Below are 22,711 nucleotides of genomic sequence, written 5' to 3'. Positions count from 1 at the left end.
AGTCTAAAACCAAAAATGTAAAATGAGTGAAGACTTTCAACTCTACATTTTCTAAAATTAACTCAACATTTTGAAACGTGTTTGGAGAAAAACCAAAGCAGACGTGACATTTACATTTCTACGTGTTCATTTTCACCGTGTCTTGAAATGAATGGAAAGCAGTGACCTCGTTGCCCCCCTGGTTGTCTGCTGTGTGTGTGTGTGTGTGTGTGTGTGTGTGTGTGGGGGGGGGGGGGGGGTGTTATTTGACACGTAAAAAAAGCTCATGGTTGTTTCCGTTCATCGCTTCTTCACTGCAAATTCTCGTGCTGCTAATCTTCCACGTCCGTCGTGTCGACGCTCCGGCTGCAGCGAAAACATTTCTTCTCATTATCTTTTTAATCTCGGTCGGTAAAACCACATCGTCTGAAGAAATAGTGAAAGGTAAACAGGATTTTACCCCCGAGCCCACGACAATGTAAGATAATAAAACACCAGTGAATCCCCACGCTGCAGAAGCTGTTTGTATACAAATGATTGCAGATTAAAAGCACAGAAAAAGTATTTCCTGTCGTGTGTTGATGTCTGCGGTTGTTATCATTAATGCTGCAGAATCAGGACATCCAAAGGAAAGAAGAAATAAAAACTGAGCAAAAGCAAACAATATGTTAAAATGCAACGTCAGACTGCAGGTGGTTGAAAAAGGAAGTGAGTCTGTGAGGAGAGAAAAACAGTCTGCAACAAAGAAACAAAGAGGAAGAGGAGCAGCAGGAGAAGCAGGAGGTGGACGAACCAGAGAGGAGGAAGGAGTCAGGTGGAGGAAGAGGAAAGGAGTCAGGAGAGTAGGAGGAGGACGGGTCGTCATTTGAAGCCTTCGCGTCGGTCGTCCCGCTCCAGCAGCCTGCAGGTCGCCTCATCTGTCACTCGCTCTTCGATCGGTTTTTCTCGACCTACCTGTCCGTCCGTCTCGCATCCGGACCTGCAGCTCATCTGAACCAGAACCGGAGAAAAGGACGACAGCTGCCGGGAGAGAAAATCAGCAAATCACATGTTTGGTTTTGACTTTTCAGCCAAGAAGCAGATTTCCAGAAGTTTGTAGCAGGTTTTTTTTTTTCCTGTTTGTTAACGGTGGCTACAGATCAGGAAAAACAAAGAACGATGGCGGACCCACACACTGGATGTAAAAGTGGACGTTAAGCTTCCGGGTCTGAACAATAAGCTGCAATACCAGCGAGTGCCACTAGAGGTCGGCTCCAAAAAGCCTCCGGCTCCATAGACTCCCATTCAACTTCTCTCATCAAATCCAAAGTGAATAAAATGTGTCCATCAGTTATCTCGGTGTTGTTAGCTAAAGTCACTCCTTCTTCTTAGTTTTCTGGAGGTCCATCTGAAAATAATCCCTCATTCATTAGAAAAGAAGATTCAAGAACACCTGTTTTTGGGAGCGTGTCTGTTTGATTGACAGGCCTGCGGTGCAGTCAGGTTACAGCTATCGGTGGGCGGGACGTAGTATCGTCAGGTTTCCGATCAGATCGGTCAGATCCGCCGCTGGCTCCTCCCCCAGCTCGTCCAAATATGGTCACTTCCTGCTCCAAACCGCTCCGAACTAACAAGATGGTGACGGACAGAATCTGAACTGGAGGATTCATAACGTTCACAAACCAACGATAACATCACTGATGGTTGATGACATCACCGATGGTTGATGATGTCACTGATGGATGATGACATCACTGCTGGTTTGTGCTTAATGTAAACGTCATATTGTTCACCAGCATCTTATTACTTCACATTGATGATGTCGTCCAAAGTTTGTGCTTCAGATTTTTCCTTTCTTCAATTTGTTTTAAACAAATGAAACCCCTTTACGATTGGCTGAAATCCAGGGAGCTCCTCCCACTCTTCATTTGTGCACATTATTTTATTGGAAGTGGGAATTACATTCAGGTCCGAGACAAAATGTCCATAAAAAGTCATGAATGCATGAAGTCATCTCGTCTTTGTGATAAGGAAGTGAAGCAAGTCAAGCTCAGACCCAACGACCCAAAATCCATTTTCACGTAAATCATTATTTCTGCGTAGCGCTACGAGACAAAAACCAGTGGTTTTGAAGCTTCCCTCCGCTGCAGCTGTCAGACAAAAAGCCACACAGTTCCTGACCAGTCTGGAGTCAGCTGCCCCCTGGTGTCCACTGCAGGTTACTGCATCTGACGGAGAGGAGAGAGGCAGAAAAGATCAGAGGCGTCAGCTCTCCACGGGGGGGACTCGGGATGAAAATCAAACTTACTCCGAACATCAAGTATTTATACTGAGTGTAAGTGTTTGACCTAAATGTGATTTATTATACATCAAGAGAGAGAAAATCCTAATATATGACTTGTGTTGAGCCGCCGTCGGCATCTCAAGTCTCCAACTCCGCTCCCTTATCTCCATGAGGTCTCTGTGTAGGAGTGTGTGTGTGTGTGTGTGTGTGTGTGTGTGTGTGTGTGTGTGTGTGTGTGTGTGTGTGTGTGTGTGTGTGTGTGTGTGTGTGTGTGTGTGTGTGTGTGTGTGTGTGTGTGTGTGTGTGTGTGTGTGTGTGTGTGTGTGTGTGTGTGTGTGTGTGTGTGTGTGTGTGTGTGTGTGTGTGTGTGTGTGTGTGTGTGTGTGTGTGTGTGTGTGTGTGTGTGTGTGTGTGTGTGTGTTATCATCACTTGAAATGAGAAAGAGTAGCGGTCTACTTCATAACACAAACTCCGCTGATCAATAAATCATTTTCAAACGTTGCTGATCAGAGACCACAGCTGTCAGCAGGGAGAACACGGATGAGAGTGTGTGTGTGTGTGTGTGTGTGTGTGTGTGTGTGTGTGTGTGTGTGTGTGTGTGTGTGTGTGTGTGTGTGTGTGTGTGTGTGTGTGTGTTTTCATATGTTTCTTTGTGTTAATGCAGCAGTAACACTGAATGGACTAGAGGAATGTGTGTGGTGACTTATGGAGTCTATAGATGCAGTATAGTGCAGTGGAGCGTGTTTTACTGACAGAACACCTCAGTGCCCACAAACACACACACACACACACACACACACACACACACACACACACACACACACACACACACACACACACACACACACACACACACACACACACACACACACACACACACACATTCTTCTGCAGGTCCCTCTCTTTGTCCTCTTGCTGTGCTGCGCTGGGTGTGTTTACTGGACGTTACGGTGTGTGTGTGTGTGTGTGTGTGTGTGTGTGTGTGTGTGTGTGTGTGTGTGTGTGTGTGTGTGTGTGTGTGTGTGTGTGTGTGTGTGTGTGTGTGTGTGTGTGTGTGTGTGTCTTCCTGTTTGACTGACACACACTTGTTTGCCTCCTGTGTGTGTGTGTGTGTGTGTTGATGTGTGAGTCTTTGTGTGCAGCTCCATAGGTTCTCTATAGGAGCTGGGAGGAGGCTGATCTGCTGCAGAGCTGCTCAGCTTCATTGTTCTTTATCTGATGTTCTTCTTCTTCTTCTTTCTCTTCTTCTCCTCTTCAACCTTCTTGTCTTTTTTTTCTCCCTCTTCTCTCTTTTCTTTTTAATTTCTCTTCTCCACCAACTTCCTCTTTTGCCCTGTTCACTTCTTTTTCACATCATCTCCCTTTTTGTTCTCTTTTCTTTTCTTTTCTTTTCTTTTCTTTTCTTTTCTTTTCTTTTCTTTTCTTTTCTTTTCTTTTCTTTTCTTTTCTTCTCTTCTGCATTTTTCTGTCTTCTTCTTTATGACCTGATTTCTACATCCTTCTCCTGTGTCCTCTTTTTTTGTATTCACTCTTTTTTCTCTCCTCTTCCTTTTCTCTATTGTCTTCTCCTCCTCTTCTTCTCCTCCTCTCTATGGTCCTCTCCTCTTCTCTATTGCCCTCCTCTCTTCCTCTTCCTCTCCTCCTCTCCCTCTCCTCCTATTCTCCACCTCCTCTTCTTCATTGTCCTCTCCTCCTCTTCTTCTCCTCTTCTCTATTGTCCTCTCCTCGTCTCTGTCCTCATCTCTCTCTCCTCCTCTGTTTCTCCTCTTCTCCCTCTCCTCCTCCTCCTCCCTGTCCTCCTCCTCCCTGTCCTCCTCTCCCTCCCCTCCTCCTCCCTGTCCTCCTCCTCCTCTCCTCTGGGTGAGATATTGCCTCTGTGATGCATTGTGACAGTGACGTTAATGGAAGCACTGTACATTTAACGACTTATATCTCCGGATGTTCCTCTGCCGCTTCTCGTTGCTCACACACACACACACACACACACACACACACACACACACACACACACACACACACACACACACACACACACACACACACACACCTGAAACAATACCCGCAACTTTGTATGCTCATATAAACACAATCAGTGCAGGAAACACAGGTCGCTACACCTGTAAACGCACCGCGTACGCGTCCGATTCTCCGACCGTGGGTTTTTGTGCGAGTGTTTAACTCGTCGTGGCTGTCACTCGTCTGTCTGTGTGTGTGTGTGTGTGTGTGTGTGTGTGTGTGTGTGTGTGTGTGTGTGTGTGTGTGTGTGTGTGTGTGTGTGTGTGTGTGTGTGTGTGTGTGTGTGTGTTGTGATAGTACACAACTGTCAGTGGCACAACAAAAGAGCGAGCGAAGCAGGCGGTGAGGAAGAGGAAAGCGAGCGGGGATGGAAACGATGAGCGGCGAGAAAGAAAAAAAAAAGCTGATGATTAAAAGCATGAGAGAGGCAGAGGAGAGGAGGAGGAAGATGAAGAGAGAGGAAGAGGAAGCGTGTGCGTGCGAGGGAGGAAGGGAGGAAGGACACGGGAAGGGAGGAAGAAAGAAGCAGTGACGGAACAAAGGAAGAACAGATTACTGGAAGTCTGTTCATTAAGATGTAAACACAGAGATCAAAACAGGAAGTAACAAGTTGCCGGATCATCGTTTTTTATCCAGTCGCCTGTTTGAAGTTGAAACCTTTTGAATTTCTCTCCGACGTTCTCATTAAAAATTTGAGGGTTTTGTCTTCTTAACAAAGCAGAAGTATGGTGCAACTAATCGCTCTTCTAATATTGTTCTTTTAACTCCGATAACTTCCCGTTGCTTCACTGATCTGTCGTCAGTTAAACTTCCCGTGCAGAAGTTTCACGTTAAATTACATATTCTATTTTTAATAATATCCAGCATCTGATTCTGACTCCCGTATGCAGACGACACCATGTTCTCGTCTTATTCTGGATTTTAAGTGGGAAGTTTCACGATTGCTGTGAAACTTTGTGCACTTTGAATTTGCTCCTCCCGTGTTTTATAGAGACGTTGAGTTTTGATTGCGTCACCGTGGTTTTTTCTCACCTCTCAATACGTCATCCTGCATTAGCTGATCGGTTTCTATGGTAATCCATAATTTGGAAAAATTCCCCTTCTTTCTTCCGTCTAATTGATTCCCGATAGTGAACGTCGTGACCGCTGTAATCAAATCCTGCGTCGCTCAACCGCTTCACGGCCACATCAGCTGATTAGCTGCACACGCAGAGTATCGAAATCTTAACAGATATCTGATTATATCATTTTTCAGTAAAAGCTTCTGATTTGCTGCAGCAACATTTTTATTTTTACTTTTGAAGATGAAACTTTATCATTTTCTTAACATGATTGTTGAATTTTTCAGATCAATTCCAACTATATTTTAGACTCACAAAAAAAAAAAAAAAAAAAAAGGTTTCTTCAGGATGAATCATGTTTGAATCAGTTTTTCTGTATACGTAGAAAAGATCTGCATAAAACGTTTGGACATCATAAGTTCTCGGGACGAAGGACAGGCTGCAGATGAGCAGTTGTTTTCTGCATTTGTTTTGTCTCATTTGCATAAACAAGGCATCCAACTGTGTGTGTGTGTGTGTGTGTGTGTGTGTGTGTGTGTGTGTGTGTGTGTGTGTGTGTGTGTGTGTGTGTGTGTGTGTGTGTGTGTGTGTGTGTGTGTGTGTGTGTGTGTGGTTCATCAGGTCAGATGGATGGATAGCAGAAACACGCTCTCGGTCTAATAACTTCCTCCGAAATGTTGTTTTGTTTCAGTTACTCTGCAAAACGGTTAAAAGCAGCTTTTAACAGCTTATTTTTTTTAAATCATGTTTTTATCATCAACGCAGCAGCAGTGAACAATGAGTGTAATAATCTGGACTCGCCCAGAACATTTTTAATTCTTTTTCACACCATTTTTTTGTATTTTGTTTTGTGCAATAAACTGAGCTATGGAGTAAAAAAAAAATATATATATATATATATAACACCTGATAATAAGCCTCTCTCTCTTTCTTTCTCTCTCGCCCCTCGCAGGTGTGGAGGCGGAGCTTCTGTCTGAGGCAGCACCTGTGGTCGTTTGGAGACTCATCGAGGCCATTGAGAAACACGGTGAGTTAAAACATGTATAAATAGTCGTTTAATGTTATGAAGACACTAAAAAAGACACTTTCAACATTTGGCACACCTGACGCCAGCCGAAAGCCGTCACTTGTCATATATTCACCAAAGAGCACATTTGATTAGATTTAAAGGTGTGTTTTGAAATCCTCCTGGTTTCAGTCACTCAATGTAAATCACCGTGTTCGACTTCCTCCGTCTTCTTCTGCAGGTTTGAACAGTGAGTCTCCGTATCGAAGCCCTCCGGCCTCCGGTGGACCCGCCGAGCTGCGGCAGGCTCTGGACTCAGGTACAAAACCACTCCGACACACTCAAACCCAAACGTCATCAGACGAGAGGATTTAATGCATCTCCTCGGTTTTACGTCATCGTAAACTGAAGATATGTGAGAACGAGCGACGTGACCGGCGCCTGACAACAACCTGTCACCAGAATAATCACACTCCACAAACACTGATTCTTCTGTCCAGCAGCAGGGAAAAGAAACGCTTTTGTTAATCAGGAACAGCTGCAGCTTCCTCAGACGCTTTTAATTTGAAAATTATTCTGTGGCTCCGCCCTCTTCCTGTAACGTAGCCATCTCGGCGACCGTTTACGAAACAGGCGGATGAACGTGATATTTTATCCTATAAACACGGAATAGAAGAGATAATGTAGTCGTGGATCAATGAGGGTACAGGATGTTTTAGTTTCCCACCATCATGAACCATAAGCTCTGTTTAAAGGCCTTTTTAAAGCAAATACTTTTACTGAACAAGTGAAAAATGTTGCAGTTTGATTTATTTTGTACTTTAAACTAAAACTAAAAAAGTGATCAATTTAAAAAAAAAAAAAAACTTCACTCATTGAAAAGAATATAGAAGCAACAGGTGGCTGATCACTAACGAATCTATTTATCTATTTATATCTGAACCGACACACAAAAACGCCCGTTGAGACGTCGCCGCCTCGTTTCCGGGCCGCTGAAGCCGAAGTCGCTCAGTCGAGGAAAAAAATGAATAAAAAAAGTTGGCCGAGTTGGAGTTTGTTGAAGTTCAGGTTTGGCACCACCAGGGAGTGCTCTGGCTCTGCACTTTATTTTGGGATTGAGGGGAGGGGAACTCACTAAATCTCTAAATCTCTAAATCTAAACTCCAGAATGCAGAGAGGGAGGAAGAGAGGGAGGGAAGGAAGGAAGGAAGGAAGGAGGAAACACTTACTGCAGGATATTATGTGATGTTCCACCAGTTCTCACCAGTTTGGTATGAAATGTCATGTTTCATGGAGCGTCGTTCATGCTACATGGATCCAGTGTTCTACTGAGCTTTAAGGGTTTATTCATCTTCCTCGGTGTCACCCAGAAATAGATGATTGTGAGCGTTATGAGTTGAGACAGTTCATGTACGTGATGTCTGCGCTGTCCTATTATCGGTTGAGGCAGATGCTCCGCCCACCTCTGAGCCCGGTTCTGTTTACAGATGCTCCGCCCACCTCTGAGCCCGGTTCTGTTTACAGATGCTCCGCCCACCTCTGAGCCCGGTTCTGTCGGAGGTTTATCTTCCTGTTAAAATGGAGTTTTTCCTTCCCTCTGTTGGAGGTTTTTCTTCCTTAAAGGTGGAGTTGGAGTTGTTGTGTTCCTCTATATGATGTTGTAAAGTTCTGGAAGGACTTTAATATGTTAAGTGCCATTAAAATAACCTGTGTTGTGATTTGGTGCCATATACAGACAATTAAATTGACTGCAGCTGGACCTCATATCATAAATAATGACTGGTTGAGTTAAAGCAGAGGGTTTAGTTGTGTATTCTACTATTGAGGGGAAGTTCTGTGGTTGCTTTACCTGAATATGTCCGTTTCTTTCTGGTTGATCTGAAGAAATCTGACCATTTATATGATATCATTGTTATTATGTGTTTTACTGTATACAATGCAGATTGTTAGTGATGAAACACGTTATTTAATCACTGTGGGGATCCTGCTGGTCGGTGTTGTGGGTTTAAACCAAGCGTCAAACCAACAGTTCAGATTCTGTCCGTCACCATCTTTGCTAGTTCGGAGCGGTTTGGAGCAGGAAGTGACCATATTTGGACGAGCTGGGGGAGGAGCCAGCGGTGGATCTGACCGATCTGATCGGAAACCTGACAATACTACGTCCCGCCCACCGATAGCTGTAACCTGACTGCACCACAGGCCTGTCAATCAAACAGACACGCCCCCAAAAACAGGTCTTCTTGAATCTTCTTTTCTAATGAATGAGGGATTATTTTCAGATGGACCTCCAGAAAACTAAGAAGAAGGAGTGACTTTAGCTAACAACACCGAGATAACTGATGGACACATTTGATTCACTTTGGATTTGATGAGAGAAGTTGAATGGGAGTCTATGGAGCCGGAGGCTTTTTGGAGCCGACCTCTAGTGGCACTCGCTGGTATTGCAGCTGAAGACACTTCTGCATCCGGGGTGTTTTTTTCTGATTCATCAAATGACCAGAAGTAGTTTCTGAACACTATCAGAGCCCTCAGTTCAAAAGAAAATAGGAAGTCAGTTTGTCATAACTTCACAGGATGTGAAGGGATGAAAGGAGGAAAATCCACAAATTTATCTCTCTTAAGTTTTGTTTTCATTCTTTTTCAAAGTCTTTCTTTTTTTTCCCCAATAATATTCTAAACTAAAACAAAGCAGACCCATGTTTGTGTATGAAACGGGGGAATATCCCTTTAAATACTTGATTCAAGAGATTTCTTTGATTTAAAAAAAAATTAATAAATAAATAAATCTGAATCATAAGACCTAAAATGAAAACAGATGACTTGTTGTGAATATTTTTTATCAGGGAAGGTCCAATTTTCTGCAATAAAAACCAACAACTCTGCAAATCTCACACGGTGTATTGAAGATAAAGAATAGATTTCAGGTCAGAAGACACACACGCACGCACGCACACACACACACACACACACACACACACACACACACACACACACACACACACACACACACACACACACACACACACACACACACACACACACACACACACACACACACACACACACACACACACACACACACACACACACACACACACACACACACACACACACACACACACACACACACACACACACACACACACACACACACACACACACACACACACACACACACACACACACACACACACAGACACACACACACACACACACACACACACACACACACACACACACACACACACACACACACACACACACCTGGCCTCTTTGGACGGCGGTGGGAGATCAGCATGGGGGCAAAGATACGCACATATTCAAAGAAATATGACGGAAAGGAGCTGACGTTTGGGCACTCGGAGGAATTTAGCGTGAAGGCTTTGACGCCCACGTCTACGCTGAGACAGGAAGGAGGAGTCCTCCAAACCGTCACACCGGCCTTCACGTCCAATCAGCTATATTACATGTTTTGTTCTGTCTCGACAGAGTGAAACGCACCGACGTGAAGTCCGTCTTTGTTTCAGGGTTACATGAATACATGAATGCATCAAACATCTCAACCTGTAGATCCTTTTTTTTTTTTATTTCCATGCTTGCAGCCTGTTTATTAAATTAAGCACAAATATGATCATCCAGCGATGCCATCAGGTTCAACATGTCTCCTGATAGCTTGGTCTACTTTCCCAAACTAATTTGACAATTTTCCTGCAAGATCCCGACTTCTAAGAAGCATCCTTTTACTTTGATTTCCGAGCGCAGTGATTGTGGTATCTTGTTGTCAGCTGGTTCGTGATTAAACCAGCACGGTTAAGATGAATGTGCTCTTGAGTTTCCATGTCTTTGCATCAGGTATTCTATCTTCACTCTATATTTAAAGATGAATGAGATGTTTTGTACCAAACATTCAGCTGTTTTTTTCAAGTTTCCATTGTGAAAAAAAACAACAAAAAAAACAAACCCTCTGGTTGCTGCAAAAACTTAAATATCTGTTGGATAAAAGGAATATTTTCTCCTTGAATATCAGCGTCACCTTGCAGCAGCGTGCGTGGTGAGTCTCGTTGTTTTGCTCATCAGCTGCGAGCCGAGGACCTCGAGAGGCTCGCGTCCTGCCTCCAGAGGTCAGAGTTCAACCAGGAGATGATGTGCATGTCTGGACACGTTAACGTCTCTCTAACTTAACGGGGGAAGTGCGTCCGAAAACACCGAGCAGACGGTTTAGTTCTGATGTGACGACCTCCGTCGCTGAGAGCGACGCGACGCACCGTCGGTCTGCAGGAGGAGAAACGCTGCAGCGCTCTGTGGTGTTGGTGCTGCAGGAGTTATGGAATAACGTTACGTAACAGGGGAGACGTACGGAAACTCTCCGGCTAATCCGCAGATGCAGATCCTGCCTAATTGAAATGAGTGTGTGTGAGTGTGTGTGTGTGTGTGTGTATGTGCGCACACACACACAGTTGGTATGTTGCATATGTGCAGTATTTCCCTTTGTGACTGTGTGTGTGTGTGTGTGTGTGTGTGTGTGTGTGTGTGTGTGTGTGTGTGTGTGTGTGTGTGTGTGTGTGTGTGAGAGAGAGAGAGAGAGAGAGAGAGAGAGAGAGAGAGAGAGCCACACAGACTCAGAAAGCTTTCGAGAACATTACCTCATCAAGTTGACCCGCGATTGGTACACAGCTCCGTGTGTTGCCATGGTGTGTGTGTGTGTGTGTGTGTGTGTGTGTGTGTGTGTGTGTGTGTGTGTGTGTGTGTGTGTGTGTGTGTGTGTGTGTGTGTGTGTGTGTGTGTGTGTGTGTGTGTGTGTGTGTTATTGCTTGAATTTCTATATTTGTGAAGAGTGACGACATTTGCAAAAGTGAGCAGAGTTTGGAGAGTGAGAGATATTTAATTTTGAAAGTGAAGACGATTTGAGGACATTTTAGACAAAGTGAGGACGTTTTTAAAGAGTGAAGACGTGTCTGGACTGTGAGGATCAATGCATGTTTCAAAATAAAGACATTTTATTGAAGTGGGGACATTTATGTCAAGCGAGGAGACATTTGCACTGTGAGGACATTTTGTAAAATAAGAGTGAAGTGTGGACATTCAGTGAGGACAAATTTTTTTCGACATCTTGGACATATTCTTTCAGGAAAACGAGGACATTTTTTGGAGTGCAGAAAATTTGTCAGGAATCCCGAGTTGTTGTTTTGTTTCGTCCTCACTTGTTTGAGGTGTTCGGCATTAAGGAGAGAATCGAGTTTAGGACGAGTTACATCATCTCAAAGTGGTCCTCACAAGTACGGAAACACAAGCATGTCTCTTTGTGTAAATAAGTGGGCACAAGAGCGCACACACACACACATACGCACACACGCATACACACACATACGCACACACGCATACACACACACACACACACACACGCACGCACACACACACACACACACACACACACACACACACACACACACACACACACACACACACACACACACACGCTGTGCCAGTTGGTCAGGCACCGAGTGGGCGGTCTCTGTTGAGGAAACGATGAGTCACGTTGGTTCGGACTCGGAGCAGAAAATACACAACGACCCGTCTCAAACATGGTGTGCATCGTCGTGCGATAAATTCTCCAACTCTTAACGGACGTAAACGTCCTCCTCTCACCTCCTCTCACCTCCATCTTTCTCCATCTTCCTGCCTCTCAGACAGACGGAGACGTTCCTCCTTTCCTTCCCATCCGATCCGTTCAGCGTTCCTCCCTCCAACAACCCGTCAGCCAATCTGCAGCCCTGCAACCATTAAATAATCTTTTATTTCACTGCGCCTCCTTTATGTACTCTCTAGTACGCCTCCTTCTCCTCCTCCTCCTCCTCTCTCTCTCTTCCCTCCTCATCTTCTATCTCTTTCTCTGCCCTTTCTTTATTCACTCATTCATCACCGTCCCTTTTCCTCCCCTCGGTGCCTCGCTGACAGGAGCAGCTGAGTTCAGCAAAACACAAATTAAAAGCCCTTCTCTCCTCCTCTCCTCCTCTCTTCCTCTCCTCCTCTCCTCCTCTCTTCTTCTCCTCCATCTCTCCATTTTCTCTCCTCTGCCCCCCAACCCCACCACCCACCTCCCCCCTCGCCCTTCCATCCTGCCACTCGTCTCTCCATCTCAGCCCTGCTATTGGTCGGAGGTGATGTCATCATCTTCCTCTGGCGCCCGTCAATAACCTATTACAAGCCCGTGTTTTCTTTTTTCTTTTTTTTATACAGTCAGCTGGGGAATGAAGAAGTGCAGACGTACACACACACACACACACACACACACACACACACACACACACACACACACACACACACACACACACACACACACACACACACACACACACACTCGAACACACTTTCATGCACGACAGACGTGAGGTGGAAACAGATCGGAGCTTCTGGCTGCAGAGGTGCGTCCGTCCGTCCGTCCGTCCGTCCGTCCGTCCGTCCGTCCGTCCGTCCGTCCGTCCGTCTACCATCGAGGTGTTCGGTCGTTCTTTGAGTTGTTCGTGGAGGTGAAACTTCGTGTCTCGTCGTGTCTCTTCGTGTCTCGTCGTGTCTCATCGTGTCTCATCTCAGCAGCTTTTTAGTGTCCGTGTCTCCGACGACATGCAGAGACGTACGTCCATGTGTGAGTCTGTGATGCAGACCTGCACCTTTTTGTCCCGTAGATTTACTTTTGAATCGTGATTTATATTCAGTGTTCAGTGCAGATGGGCAAGTTATTAAAGTAAAGTAAGTTTAGTACAAAGTGTAAAATAAACTCGTTTAAACTTTCAATTCAGTTTTATTTATATAGAATATAAAATAATTCATCTTTCAACATCATGAAAGGAACACAACAGTTCAATAATTCAGCCGGAAGGAAAAACGTTCTTTTAAATACAATACATGTGAAATGATGGAAAATAAAACGTGAGCAAGAAAAGACGTTTAAAATACAAAAGTTAAACAGAAAAGAGGTTAAAGAAATATAGAAGATGAAGATCTACAGGATGAATGTTGCAGTTCAGCTCCTTTTTCTTCCTCCTCATCCATCTGATGATGTCATCTCCTGCACAGCACCAGTAACCTGACACTCTGTCTGCAAACACCTCCTCTCCTCTCCTCTCCTCTCCTCTCCTCTCCTCTCCTCTCCTCTCCTCTCCTCTCCTCTCCTCTTCTCCTCTTCTCCTCCCCTCCTCCCCTCCCCTCCCTTTGTCCTCTCCTCTCCTCTCCTCTCCTCTCCTCTCCTCCCTCTCCTCTCCTCTCCTCTCCTCTCCTCTCCTCCCCCTCCTTTTCTCTCCTCTCCTCTCCTCTCCTCTCCTCTCTCTCTCCTCTCCTCTCCTCTCCTCTCCTCTCCTCTCCTCTCCTCTCCTCTCCTCTCCTCTCCTCTCCTCTCCTCTCCTCTCCTCTCCTCTCCTCTCCTCTTCTCCTCTCCTCCTCCCCTCCCTTTGTCCTCTCCTCTCCTCTCCTCTCCTCTCCTCTCCTCTCCTCTCCTCTCCTCTCCTCTCCTCTCCTCTCCTCTCCTCTCCTCTCCTCTCCTCCCCCTCCTTTTCTTTTCTCTCCTCTCCTCTCCTCTCCTCTCCTCCCTCTCCTCTCCTCTCCTCTCCTCTCCTCTCCTCTCCTCTCCTCTCCTCTCCTCCCCTCTCCTCCCTCCTCTCTGTGTGCTCACTTCCTGCCATATGTCGCTCCGTAACATGAACGACCGAATCGACACCTGTGGCTTCACCGTCTGTTGGAAACAGAAGAGTTCATCTTCCGACATCTTTTCTCCTCTTTCTCTCTCGTCGTCTCTTTGCTCCGACAAGCTGACATTTTATTTAGTGGGATGTTACTCGTCCATATTTCTACCTGAGTCTCTACGTCAGCTATTAATCTGAAAAACTCCAAAGGAAGTGCTGACTTTTATTAACAGGGACTTAATAATGTTCAATAAAGTGGAAAAATACACTTGTTTTGAACGCAGGAAAATCTGCCCTTTAATGCTTTTATTATGTTTTATGAACAGTTTATTGTAGATTATTTAAGACAACATTGATGCCAGACTTCAGACTCAAAAAGACTGAATATGGATCTCAGAGCTTTTGATAGAAATGTCCCTTTAAAGCTTCATATTCTGTTCAAACTGCAGCGCTGCAGAAGCATCCTTGACATTGTTGGGTTTTTTGCACTTTGACCAAACTCAATTCAAAAACAGCTTTTCAGATCTGACGTACAGTATTTGTAATGAAAAATGAAACCTAAGGTATTTTGGATGAATGCAGATGACTGAAGTCTGTGAGAAGCAGATCTATAGGAGAAATGCGATTTTTTTTTTTTCTGTTCAGAAAAGCTGATTTATCCTTTAATGCCAAGTCTCTCTCAACTATTGTTAAATGTTGACCTCTGGATGAACTCTCGTTCTGCTCTGTAGTCGGAGTCGCCGTCTCTCATCTTTGTTCCTTTGCTTCTCTTCCTCTTATTTTTCTCTCTTGTCTGTGTCCTCCTGTTGCATCTTTCTGAGTCCATGTGATATCAGTCTGTGTGTGTGTGTGTGTGTGTGTGTGTGTGTGTGTGTGTGTGTGTGTGTGTGTGTGTGTGTGTGTGTGTGTGTGTGTGTGAGCAGAATGCCAAGGTCGCATAGGGAGAGGTGAGTGAGTTCACCATCGCGAACATGTACACACACACACACACACACACACACACACACACACACACACACACACACACACACACACACACACACACACACACACACACACACACACACACACACACACACACACACACTAACACACACACACTAACACACACACACTAACACACACACACACACACACACACACACACACACACACACACACACACACACACACACACACTCTGAACCCTGTTCACTGCAGTCAGTGAGGAGTGAATGTTTTTTTTCCCGCCTTCTTCTTTCCTCTCTTTTTCACTAAATCTATCCGTTTCATTCTGAATCCTCAAAGACATGAAACAAGCAAAACCTTTTTTCTTCTGTTTTTTTGTTCTATAATGTTATAATGTCACGTTTGTTCAAACTGTGAGAAAAGCAGTTTAAACGACCTTCCCGATCAGTTCAGCGTATTTTACACCTGTTTCGTAGCAGCATCCGACTCCTGGGTCTCACAGGGGAAAATTGTTTTTCATTGAAACGACATGAAAAGCACCATTAACTCACTTAAAAGTGTTCCTAAACAATCCTTCTGTGGTGGCAAGATGAAAAATGAAAGTACTGATTTTATATATATAACCATATATATTTACAGTATATATATATATAACCATATATATATAACCGTATATATATATATAACCATATATATATACTATATATATATATATATAACCATGGAATGTGCATGTGAGGCTTAAACGCAAGCGGATTGCATCGGGACAGGATTGTGAGCGGATCAGTCTGAGTGGATTTAGGAGGTGGTCATGTTTGCATCCAGATGTGTCCACCAACAAACAGAGGTCACGTAACTCTGCCTTCTTTTTTTTTTTTTTTTTCTCTCTGCCGGTTTAAGAAAGCCCGAGAAATGCTTCAATGCTCGCAAAGAAAAAAAAAAAAAAAAAAAAGGGGGATTTCGAGGTGAAGGAAGTCTGGTCTCGGCTTCGTTTCAACTTGACGCACCATTGATACTAATCAGATCCCGACGGGGGTTCAATCAGTGTAACGAAAGGTTATTTTAACACCAAGTCTGAGTGGATTTTTATAAAGAACTAAACGGCCGTCGGGATGTTTCAGGGTTCGATTCCTCGTTTCTGTCTGTCGGGAAGTGTTCGTCCTCACGGAGCAGGTGGCGATGCAGAGACTTGCAGTGGCTAGTTGTTGAGCCTATTTGGCACTTGAGCCGGCCAGTAATATGCTGGCAGGAGCAGGCCGAACCCCCCCTCCCCCACACACACACACCTCCCCCAAGCTGGCTGGCTTGCTACCAGTTAGCCCAGTGACACAGTTCACTTACTGATTCCCACGTCCTGCTTATCTTTCATGCTCTAACAGAGCTGGATCATAAAACTGGATGATGTAACTCTAATATGAAAACTTCCTTCCATCCTGTCAAAATTCAGGACAGTTAGCAAGATTAAGAAACATTTGTTTAAAAAAAGCTCCTCGTGAAACATATTTAGAAATCCTCTTATTCTCCAAAAGATGAGAAATATCACGTGTTTAACGTAGCGCAAATACAGGAAGCAGGTGGAACGTGGAATAAACAAAAGAATAAACACAAGAAGATATAATGTGTAAAATACGCTTTTATAGACAAATAAACAAGCATAGATTCATGTATCAGGTCCATTAAAAAAGGTTTTATAAAGTTTTAAGCAAGAAGCATCCAGCAGTGACGTCACTCTTTGGTTTGTGAACGGCCGGTGGATCTGACCGATCTGATTGGAAACCTGACGATACTACGTCCCGCCCACCGATAGCTGTAACCTGACTGCACCACAGGCCTGTCAATCAAACAGACACGCCCCCAAAAACAGGTGTTCTTGAATCTTCTTTTCTAATGAATGAGGGATTATTTTCAGATGGACCTCCAGAAAACTAAGAAGAAGGAGTGACTTTAGCTAACAACACCGAGATAACTGATGGACACATTTGATTCACTTTGGATTTGATGAGAGAAGTTGAATGGGAGTCTATGGAGCCGGAGGCTTTTTGGAGCCGACCTCTAGTGGCACTCGCTGGTATTGCAGTTTAAGGTTACTCCGTCACTTCTGAACCATTTTTCAGACCCGGAAGCTAAAAACACTTTTATATCCAGTCTGTGTTTGTAACAGATGTCATAGACCAGGATTAGATTGGCAGGATTCAAGGTGGATATTCAGGATGTATTCGGCAGTCAGCAGACGTCCTGTTCAGAAATATATTTCTCAGATTTAGAGAAAATAGTTCACACAGTGAAGCGTGTTTTTTTTTATAATTCATCAAATGGTGAGATTTTATTTCATGTGTTTTAGTGTATAAAAAACCTTGCTCATAATAAAAGTTCAACTCTGCTCTGACATTATTTAGTATTTACACACACAGCCTGAGGGCAGAAACAGTTGATGCTGTGCTCATATTAAAACATGCTTTCCATTTGACACCCCTTTAGACTGTGAATCTCCACCCAACTTTTTTGTTTCTGAAGGTGTTGAGGAGAAGTTTGTTCCCACCGGCTGTTCCACTGCTCAATGTTCCACTGTCAGCACGCGTCAGGCCTGCAGAAGGCCTCGGGGCACAAAACCAGCTCCCAGGATTTCTCCACACTTTTCTGCTGCCTTTAAAAAGCATGAATCCTGGAATATATCTCAAATTTCCTTTAGAATCTGATGATACAGCTCAGTTAGTTATGAAGAACGATTAAAACACATGTATGTGGTTGCAGTGGATGAAAACAACATAAATCCTGCTGTCTGAAATCGTCACTATCGTTACATATAGTCCCAAACAAAACGCACTGTTTCCTTTAAGTTTGAGAAACTTTTACTAAAAGCTACAGTGACTGGCTGTTGGAGAAAGTTAGTGATGCGTACGATAACCATGACTGCTCTGTATATTCACAGGCTGTTTTAAATGGGGACCAAAGTGCTTGTGGAGGCTGTCGAAGAGTCAGATTTATTGATAAAAGCAGATTTATAGAAAAAACAGCAACACAGCTTCATTATATTTCACCGAGAAGCGTAGAATCCAAACAGGCCTCTGATGTGCTGATAATCCTGAGCGGGTTTTATTATGATGCAGTTTTACTTGTGATCCATGTCCTATATGTTGAAGTTATTTTTTTGACTGGTGTCTTTTTACACAGGCGGTGGACCAATAGCATTACGTCTTCAGTCTGTCCCACTGTTTATAGGCACAATATCTCAAGCGCGCCTCGGGACACTCACTTTAAATTTGACACTAACGTTCACTTGGACTGAAGGATGAACCGGTCAGATTTTAAAGACCAAAAAGTCCAATTCTCTATGACCTTACCAAAGCTAAACTTTGGTGAAGCGTCCACCTTTTACAATCTGTAGCTTCTTTTGCAGCAGCATCCATATTTGAAGCATCGTCTGCTGCAGCTCTGAACTACATGTATTATATGAGTCTGGGCAGATATGGATGTAAACTGTAGCTGAAAGGCAGACAACCGCGAGGCTGTAATTCTGATTAAATCATGAGTTCAGTCGTGACCTTGTAAACAGCAGCTGAGAAAATAGTCTCACCACATGATTTGCAGTCTGTTACTGGCTTATTTTTGATTTTAGCAATTTTACTGTAAAGCCGGCATAAATGAGAAATTCTTAAAGGGATCTAAAAAAGTTTTGGCTGCAGAGCGTGAGTTTGACCAAGTGTGGTTAAAGAGATTTGTTCAGAGGATGTTGTGTATTAAACAGTTTCGGATGGTGTGTGTGTGTTTCATACTCAGCTGGTTATTGAACATCTGCTTCAGATTTGTGGTGTTAACTAGTGATTGTGGGTTTAAACCAAGCGTCAAACCAACAGTTCAGATTCTGTCCGTCACCATCTTTGCTAGTTCGGAGCGGTTTGGAGCAGGAAGTGACCATATTTGGACGACCTGGGGGAGGAGCCAGCGGTGGATCTGACCGATCTGATCGGAAACCTGACGATACTACGTCCCGCCCACCGATAGCTGTAACCTGACTGCACCACAGGCCTGTCAATCAAACAGACACGCCCCCAAAAACAGGTCTTCTTGAATCTTCTTTTCTAATGAATGAGGGATTATTTTCAGATGGACCTCCAGAAAACTAAGAAGAAGGAGTGACTTTAGCTAACAACACCGAGGCAAGTTGAATGGGAGTATTACAGTTTAAGACACACTTCTACATCAGATTCATTTTTCAGACCCAGAAGCTACATCTACATTTTATATCCAGTCTGTGGTTTAAACTCTCTAACAGGCCTTTGAGGACATCAGAACATACCAAATGAGAAAAGTCCTGTTATATGTAGATCCTCATCTTATTCTCAGCTCCATGAAGGAGTTGGTTAATTTGACAGCAGAATAATTCGGACTTCCTTAATTTGCATCAACTCATAACTTGATGTCATGTCATGTTGGACAGTTAAAGATTTCATTTTCACTTTCTTTTTATACCAATTTCTCTCTCTCATTGTTTTAATCAGTCAAATTAAAAACAGTTTTTAGAAGATTTTTTTCTTTCCATTAATTTAACAAGAGCAGGGATCGTGTCACCTTTTTGCTCTCTGCAGCACCTCAAACTAAAACGCTTACGGATATCTTCACCTGGCATGTTTTATTTCCGCCTGCTGCCGACAGACATTCTGCTTCATGCAAACTTGAGCACGCGGGGTGACGCAGAGAGAGCAGCCAAAACACACAACGCCTGCTTTAATTTTAGCAGCATTATGTCAGATTATCTGTTTCACTTTGAGTAAATACTCTAATCCACTGCAGCGAATATCAGATTCTGACATTTGGTTATGAAGATAATTTGTCAGGTGTGAGCACGGCTGCTGCCACGGTAATGTTGAATCTAATAATACTTTCCCCACATTAACACCTCGACTTTGGATTTCTCAACTGTTGCTTTTAATGCCACGCTGGAAAAAAAAAAAAAGCAGCTCTACCTCCCGAACGCCATCGATTACAATGAGGATCTCTTGTTGTGCTTTCGCTCTCTCGGTCTGTAACTCGCTCTGCTTTAGTTTTAATCACCGCTATTGGATTAACCAACGGTTTTTTCCACGAAGCCGCCGGATTGCGTTTGCAGTTTTTTTGTTTTTTTTCTCCCATCAGAAAAAAATAATTACTCGTTGGACTGAATGCGAGCAGCCGTAATGCTGACGAGAGCTGGTGATCACACAGCTTTTGTAGTGTAATGAGATTCTTATTGGAATGCTGCTGCGAGGGCGCTCACACACACACACACACACACACACACACACACACACACACACACACACACACACACACACACACACACACACACACACACACACACACACACACACAGACAAACAGACGATGCACAGAGACGACGAACATGAGGCGTTTTGTGTATTACATTAAAGTGCAGCTTCATCTGATTAAACCACGCTGTCGTCACCGTGCATGAACGGGGGATCGTTGCTTTTTTTTCTTTTTTTTTTGCCTTTTCAAATTTCCTGTGGCTCAAGTTCGAGTTTCTTCTGTGTCGGTTCTGGATGTTACGGCCTTGGACGGCACGCACAGCGAAGGCCGCCTTCGGCTCGGAGGAGAAATAACATGCCGACCTCCATGCGTCCATACGTCCATACGTCCATACGTCCATACGTCCATACGTCCAGCCTGCAGATAATAGGAGACACTGAGTGTTCTGTCCTTTGACGCTTTGCTGCCGTGACCTCAGCGATAATCGTAATAATCCAAACGGGCCTCGCGTTACGTCGTGTCGTGTTGCTCTCCGTGCGGCACACGGCGCCGAGCTCGTCTGGGATTCGGCAAAACTGCTGACGTTGAACTTTCACAACTATTATCGCACAACTTTGCGACAACCTTCACTGTTGCTTCACTTTCACTTTTTCACAAAAAAAAAAACAGAATTCTGTCGCACTCGCTGTTGAGTTTCACCGTTCGCAGTGAAGTTTGGATTCACGTGTTCAGACTGCAGGCAAATCAGATCTTCAGGACCGAGGCGAGTTAACAGATTGGATTTGGGCGGTGTCCAGACATCGCTGACTTATCTGCATGGGTTGCTATGGTAACGACGCAGCGCAGCTACGCTGATTAGGAGCTTCCACTTCGTTTCATGTGATTTGTCGTTTGCTGTTCAGACTGTTCAAAAATCAATCCGGATGCAGTCTGGATATGACAGAAATCGGATATTGGCCGGCAGTCTGAACAAAGCCTTGAAATCATTGATTTCTGATGGTTCAATGTGGGACGGACGGACGGACAAACAGAAAACAGCTTTGTGGTCATGTGAAGATTGAAAAATACTCCGTAGGGTCTCGTAGCAATGCATCCATTAAATTTGATTGTCTTGACTGACAGACTTTTGAATTATTTACACGCGTAGACTCATGTAAATGAGCTTTCAGTAGTAATTAAGTTAATGTGACAATATTATGAGTCGAAAACGTAATCGTGATTCTTGATTTGTGTCACAGGAGCTCGGTTACGAGCGCTTTTAGTACGTCAGCAGAACAACTTCAACACGTCGTTTATTTCCTATTAAAACAGAAACAAAAGACGACAATTTTGGGAAAAGTTCAGATCCAACGGTGAACATATGTTCTTTAATATCTGCCTCCTGGTTTTGATGCCGCTGGCTATTTAAAAAAAACTTAAAAATTCGTTCTCCCTGGATCACAAACTCCTCCTCCGTCCGTCCATCCATCCTTTTTCTTCATCTTTCCCGTCTGATTAAAGGCCGGTGCCAGATAAAGCCTTGATTAACTGATGGGAGGATGAAGTGTGAGGAAATCTGCAGTGTGTGTGTGTGTGTGTGTGTGTGTGTGTGTGTGTGTGTGTGTGTGTGTGTGTGTGTGTGTGTGTGTGTGTGTGTGTGTGTGTGTGTGTGCCAATAATATGACACATGCAGAGAAGAGGAAGAGAAGCTTTGATCAGAAAAGAAAAGGAGACGAGCGAGAGATCCTGTCTGAGGTGGATGAAGTGTTTCCTTCGGGGAGGAAGATCAGAAAATTCAGCCGCAACATGTCGATGCATCAGAGCTCAGACATGCACACGAAGAGATAATCAATACTGACCTTTTTGGGCGTGAGCGTACGTGTAGGTGTGTGTGTGTAGATGTGTGTTTCCGCATGTCTTTAGGTCACGTTGGTTAAATGCTAAACTGAGCAAACAAACGGGATGTGAGCGTCCAGAGCGTATCAGTCCTCCTGCAGTGTGTGTGATGAAATACACTTATTCACACATGAATCTGGTCACTCCTGTCACTCATTCAAGACTTTTAGGATCGAATTTTGTTTATTAAGTAACGACCCGTTGACACGCTTCTTTCTTTGTGCAGTCGACGGTGATGTAACGTGAGGTGTTTTTTGTGGGAGGAGCCGCGGAGTCTCGAAGGTGAAAGTGGAGGCAGAGGATGAGGACTTAAGATGGAGCCGACAGGAGAGAAAGAGGATTGAATTGATCTGGTTCCCAATCCCTCAGCGAGCGGTGTAACGATGCCGCGTTGGCCGCGGCCCCGGAGGCCGACTCGGTTTCATTAAGTGTGATTAAACCTGCTCGGAGCTTGAGAGCTCACCTCACCTCACCTGACAGGACTCAGCCAACCAGAGCCAGCGCTGGGCCAGCTAATGCTAATTCACTCTTCATGGTGTTTTAAAGCGCTATAATTTAATTTAAAAAGATTAGTTTTTTGATATTTTGGCGATGATGGAGGCAGCATAACAAGCTCCAAATGACGGTGTCCAATATTCA

At 44.1% G+C, this 22,711-nt stretch overlaps 1 protein-coding gene across 3 annotated transcripts in view; it reads left to right on the top strand.

Annotated features, from left to right (window-relative positions):
* The window catches only part of pik3r3b (phosphoinositide-3-kinase, regulatory subunit 3b (gamma)), a 169,481-nt gene that overhangs the window by 48,443 nt on the left and 98,327 nt on the right, over positions 1-22,711 (top strand). For all 3 annotated transcript variants that reach the window (XM_069722756.1, XM_069722755.1, XM_069722754.1), the window contains 2 exons: positions 6,273-6,347; positions 6,568-6,645. In XM_069722756.1, coding sequence (XP_069578857.1) covers positions 6,273-6,347; positions 6,568-6,645 — 153 coding nt within the window. The remainder of the gene's footprint in view (positions 1-6,272; positions 6,348-6,567; positions 6,646-22,711) is intronic.

The sequence above is a fragment of the Brachyistius frenatus genome, unplaced genomic scaffold (genome assembly GCF_029030835.1).
Source record: "Brachyistius frenatus isolate BFR_SWC_R1_liver_20210118 unplaced genomic scaffold, ASM2903083v1 Contig_304, whole genome shotgun sequence".
Lineage (NCBI taxonomy): Eukaryota > Metazoa > Chordata > Actinopteri > Embiotocidae > Brachyistius > Brachyistius frenatus.
Note: the sequence above shows the minus strand (reverse complement) of the source record. Positions and strands in the feature narration are given on the sequence as shown.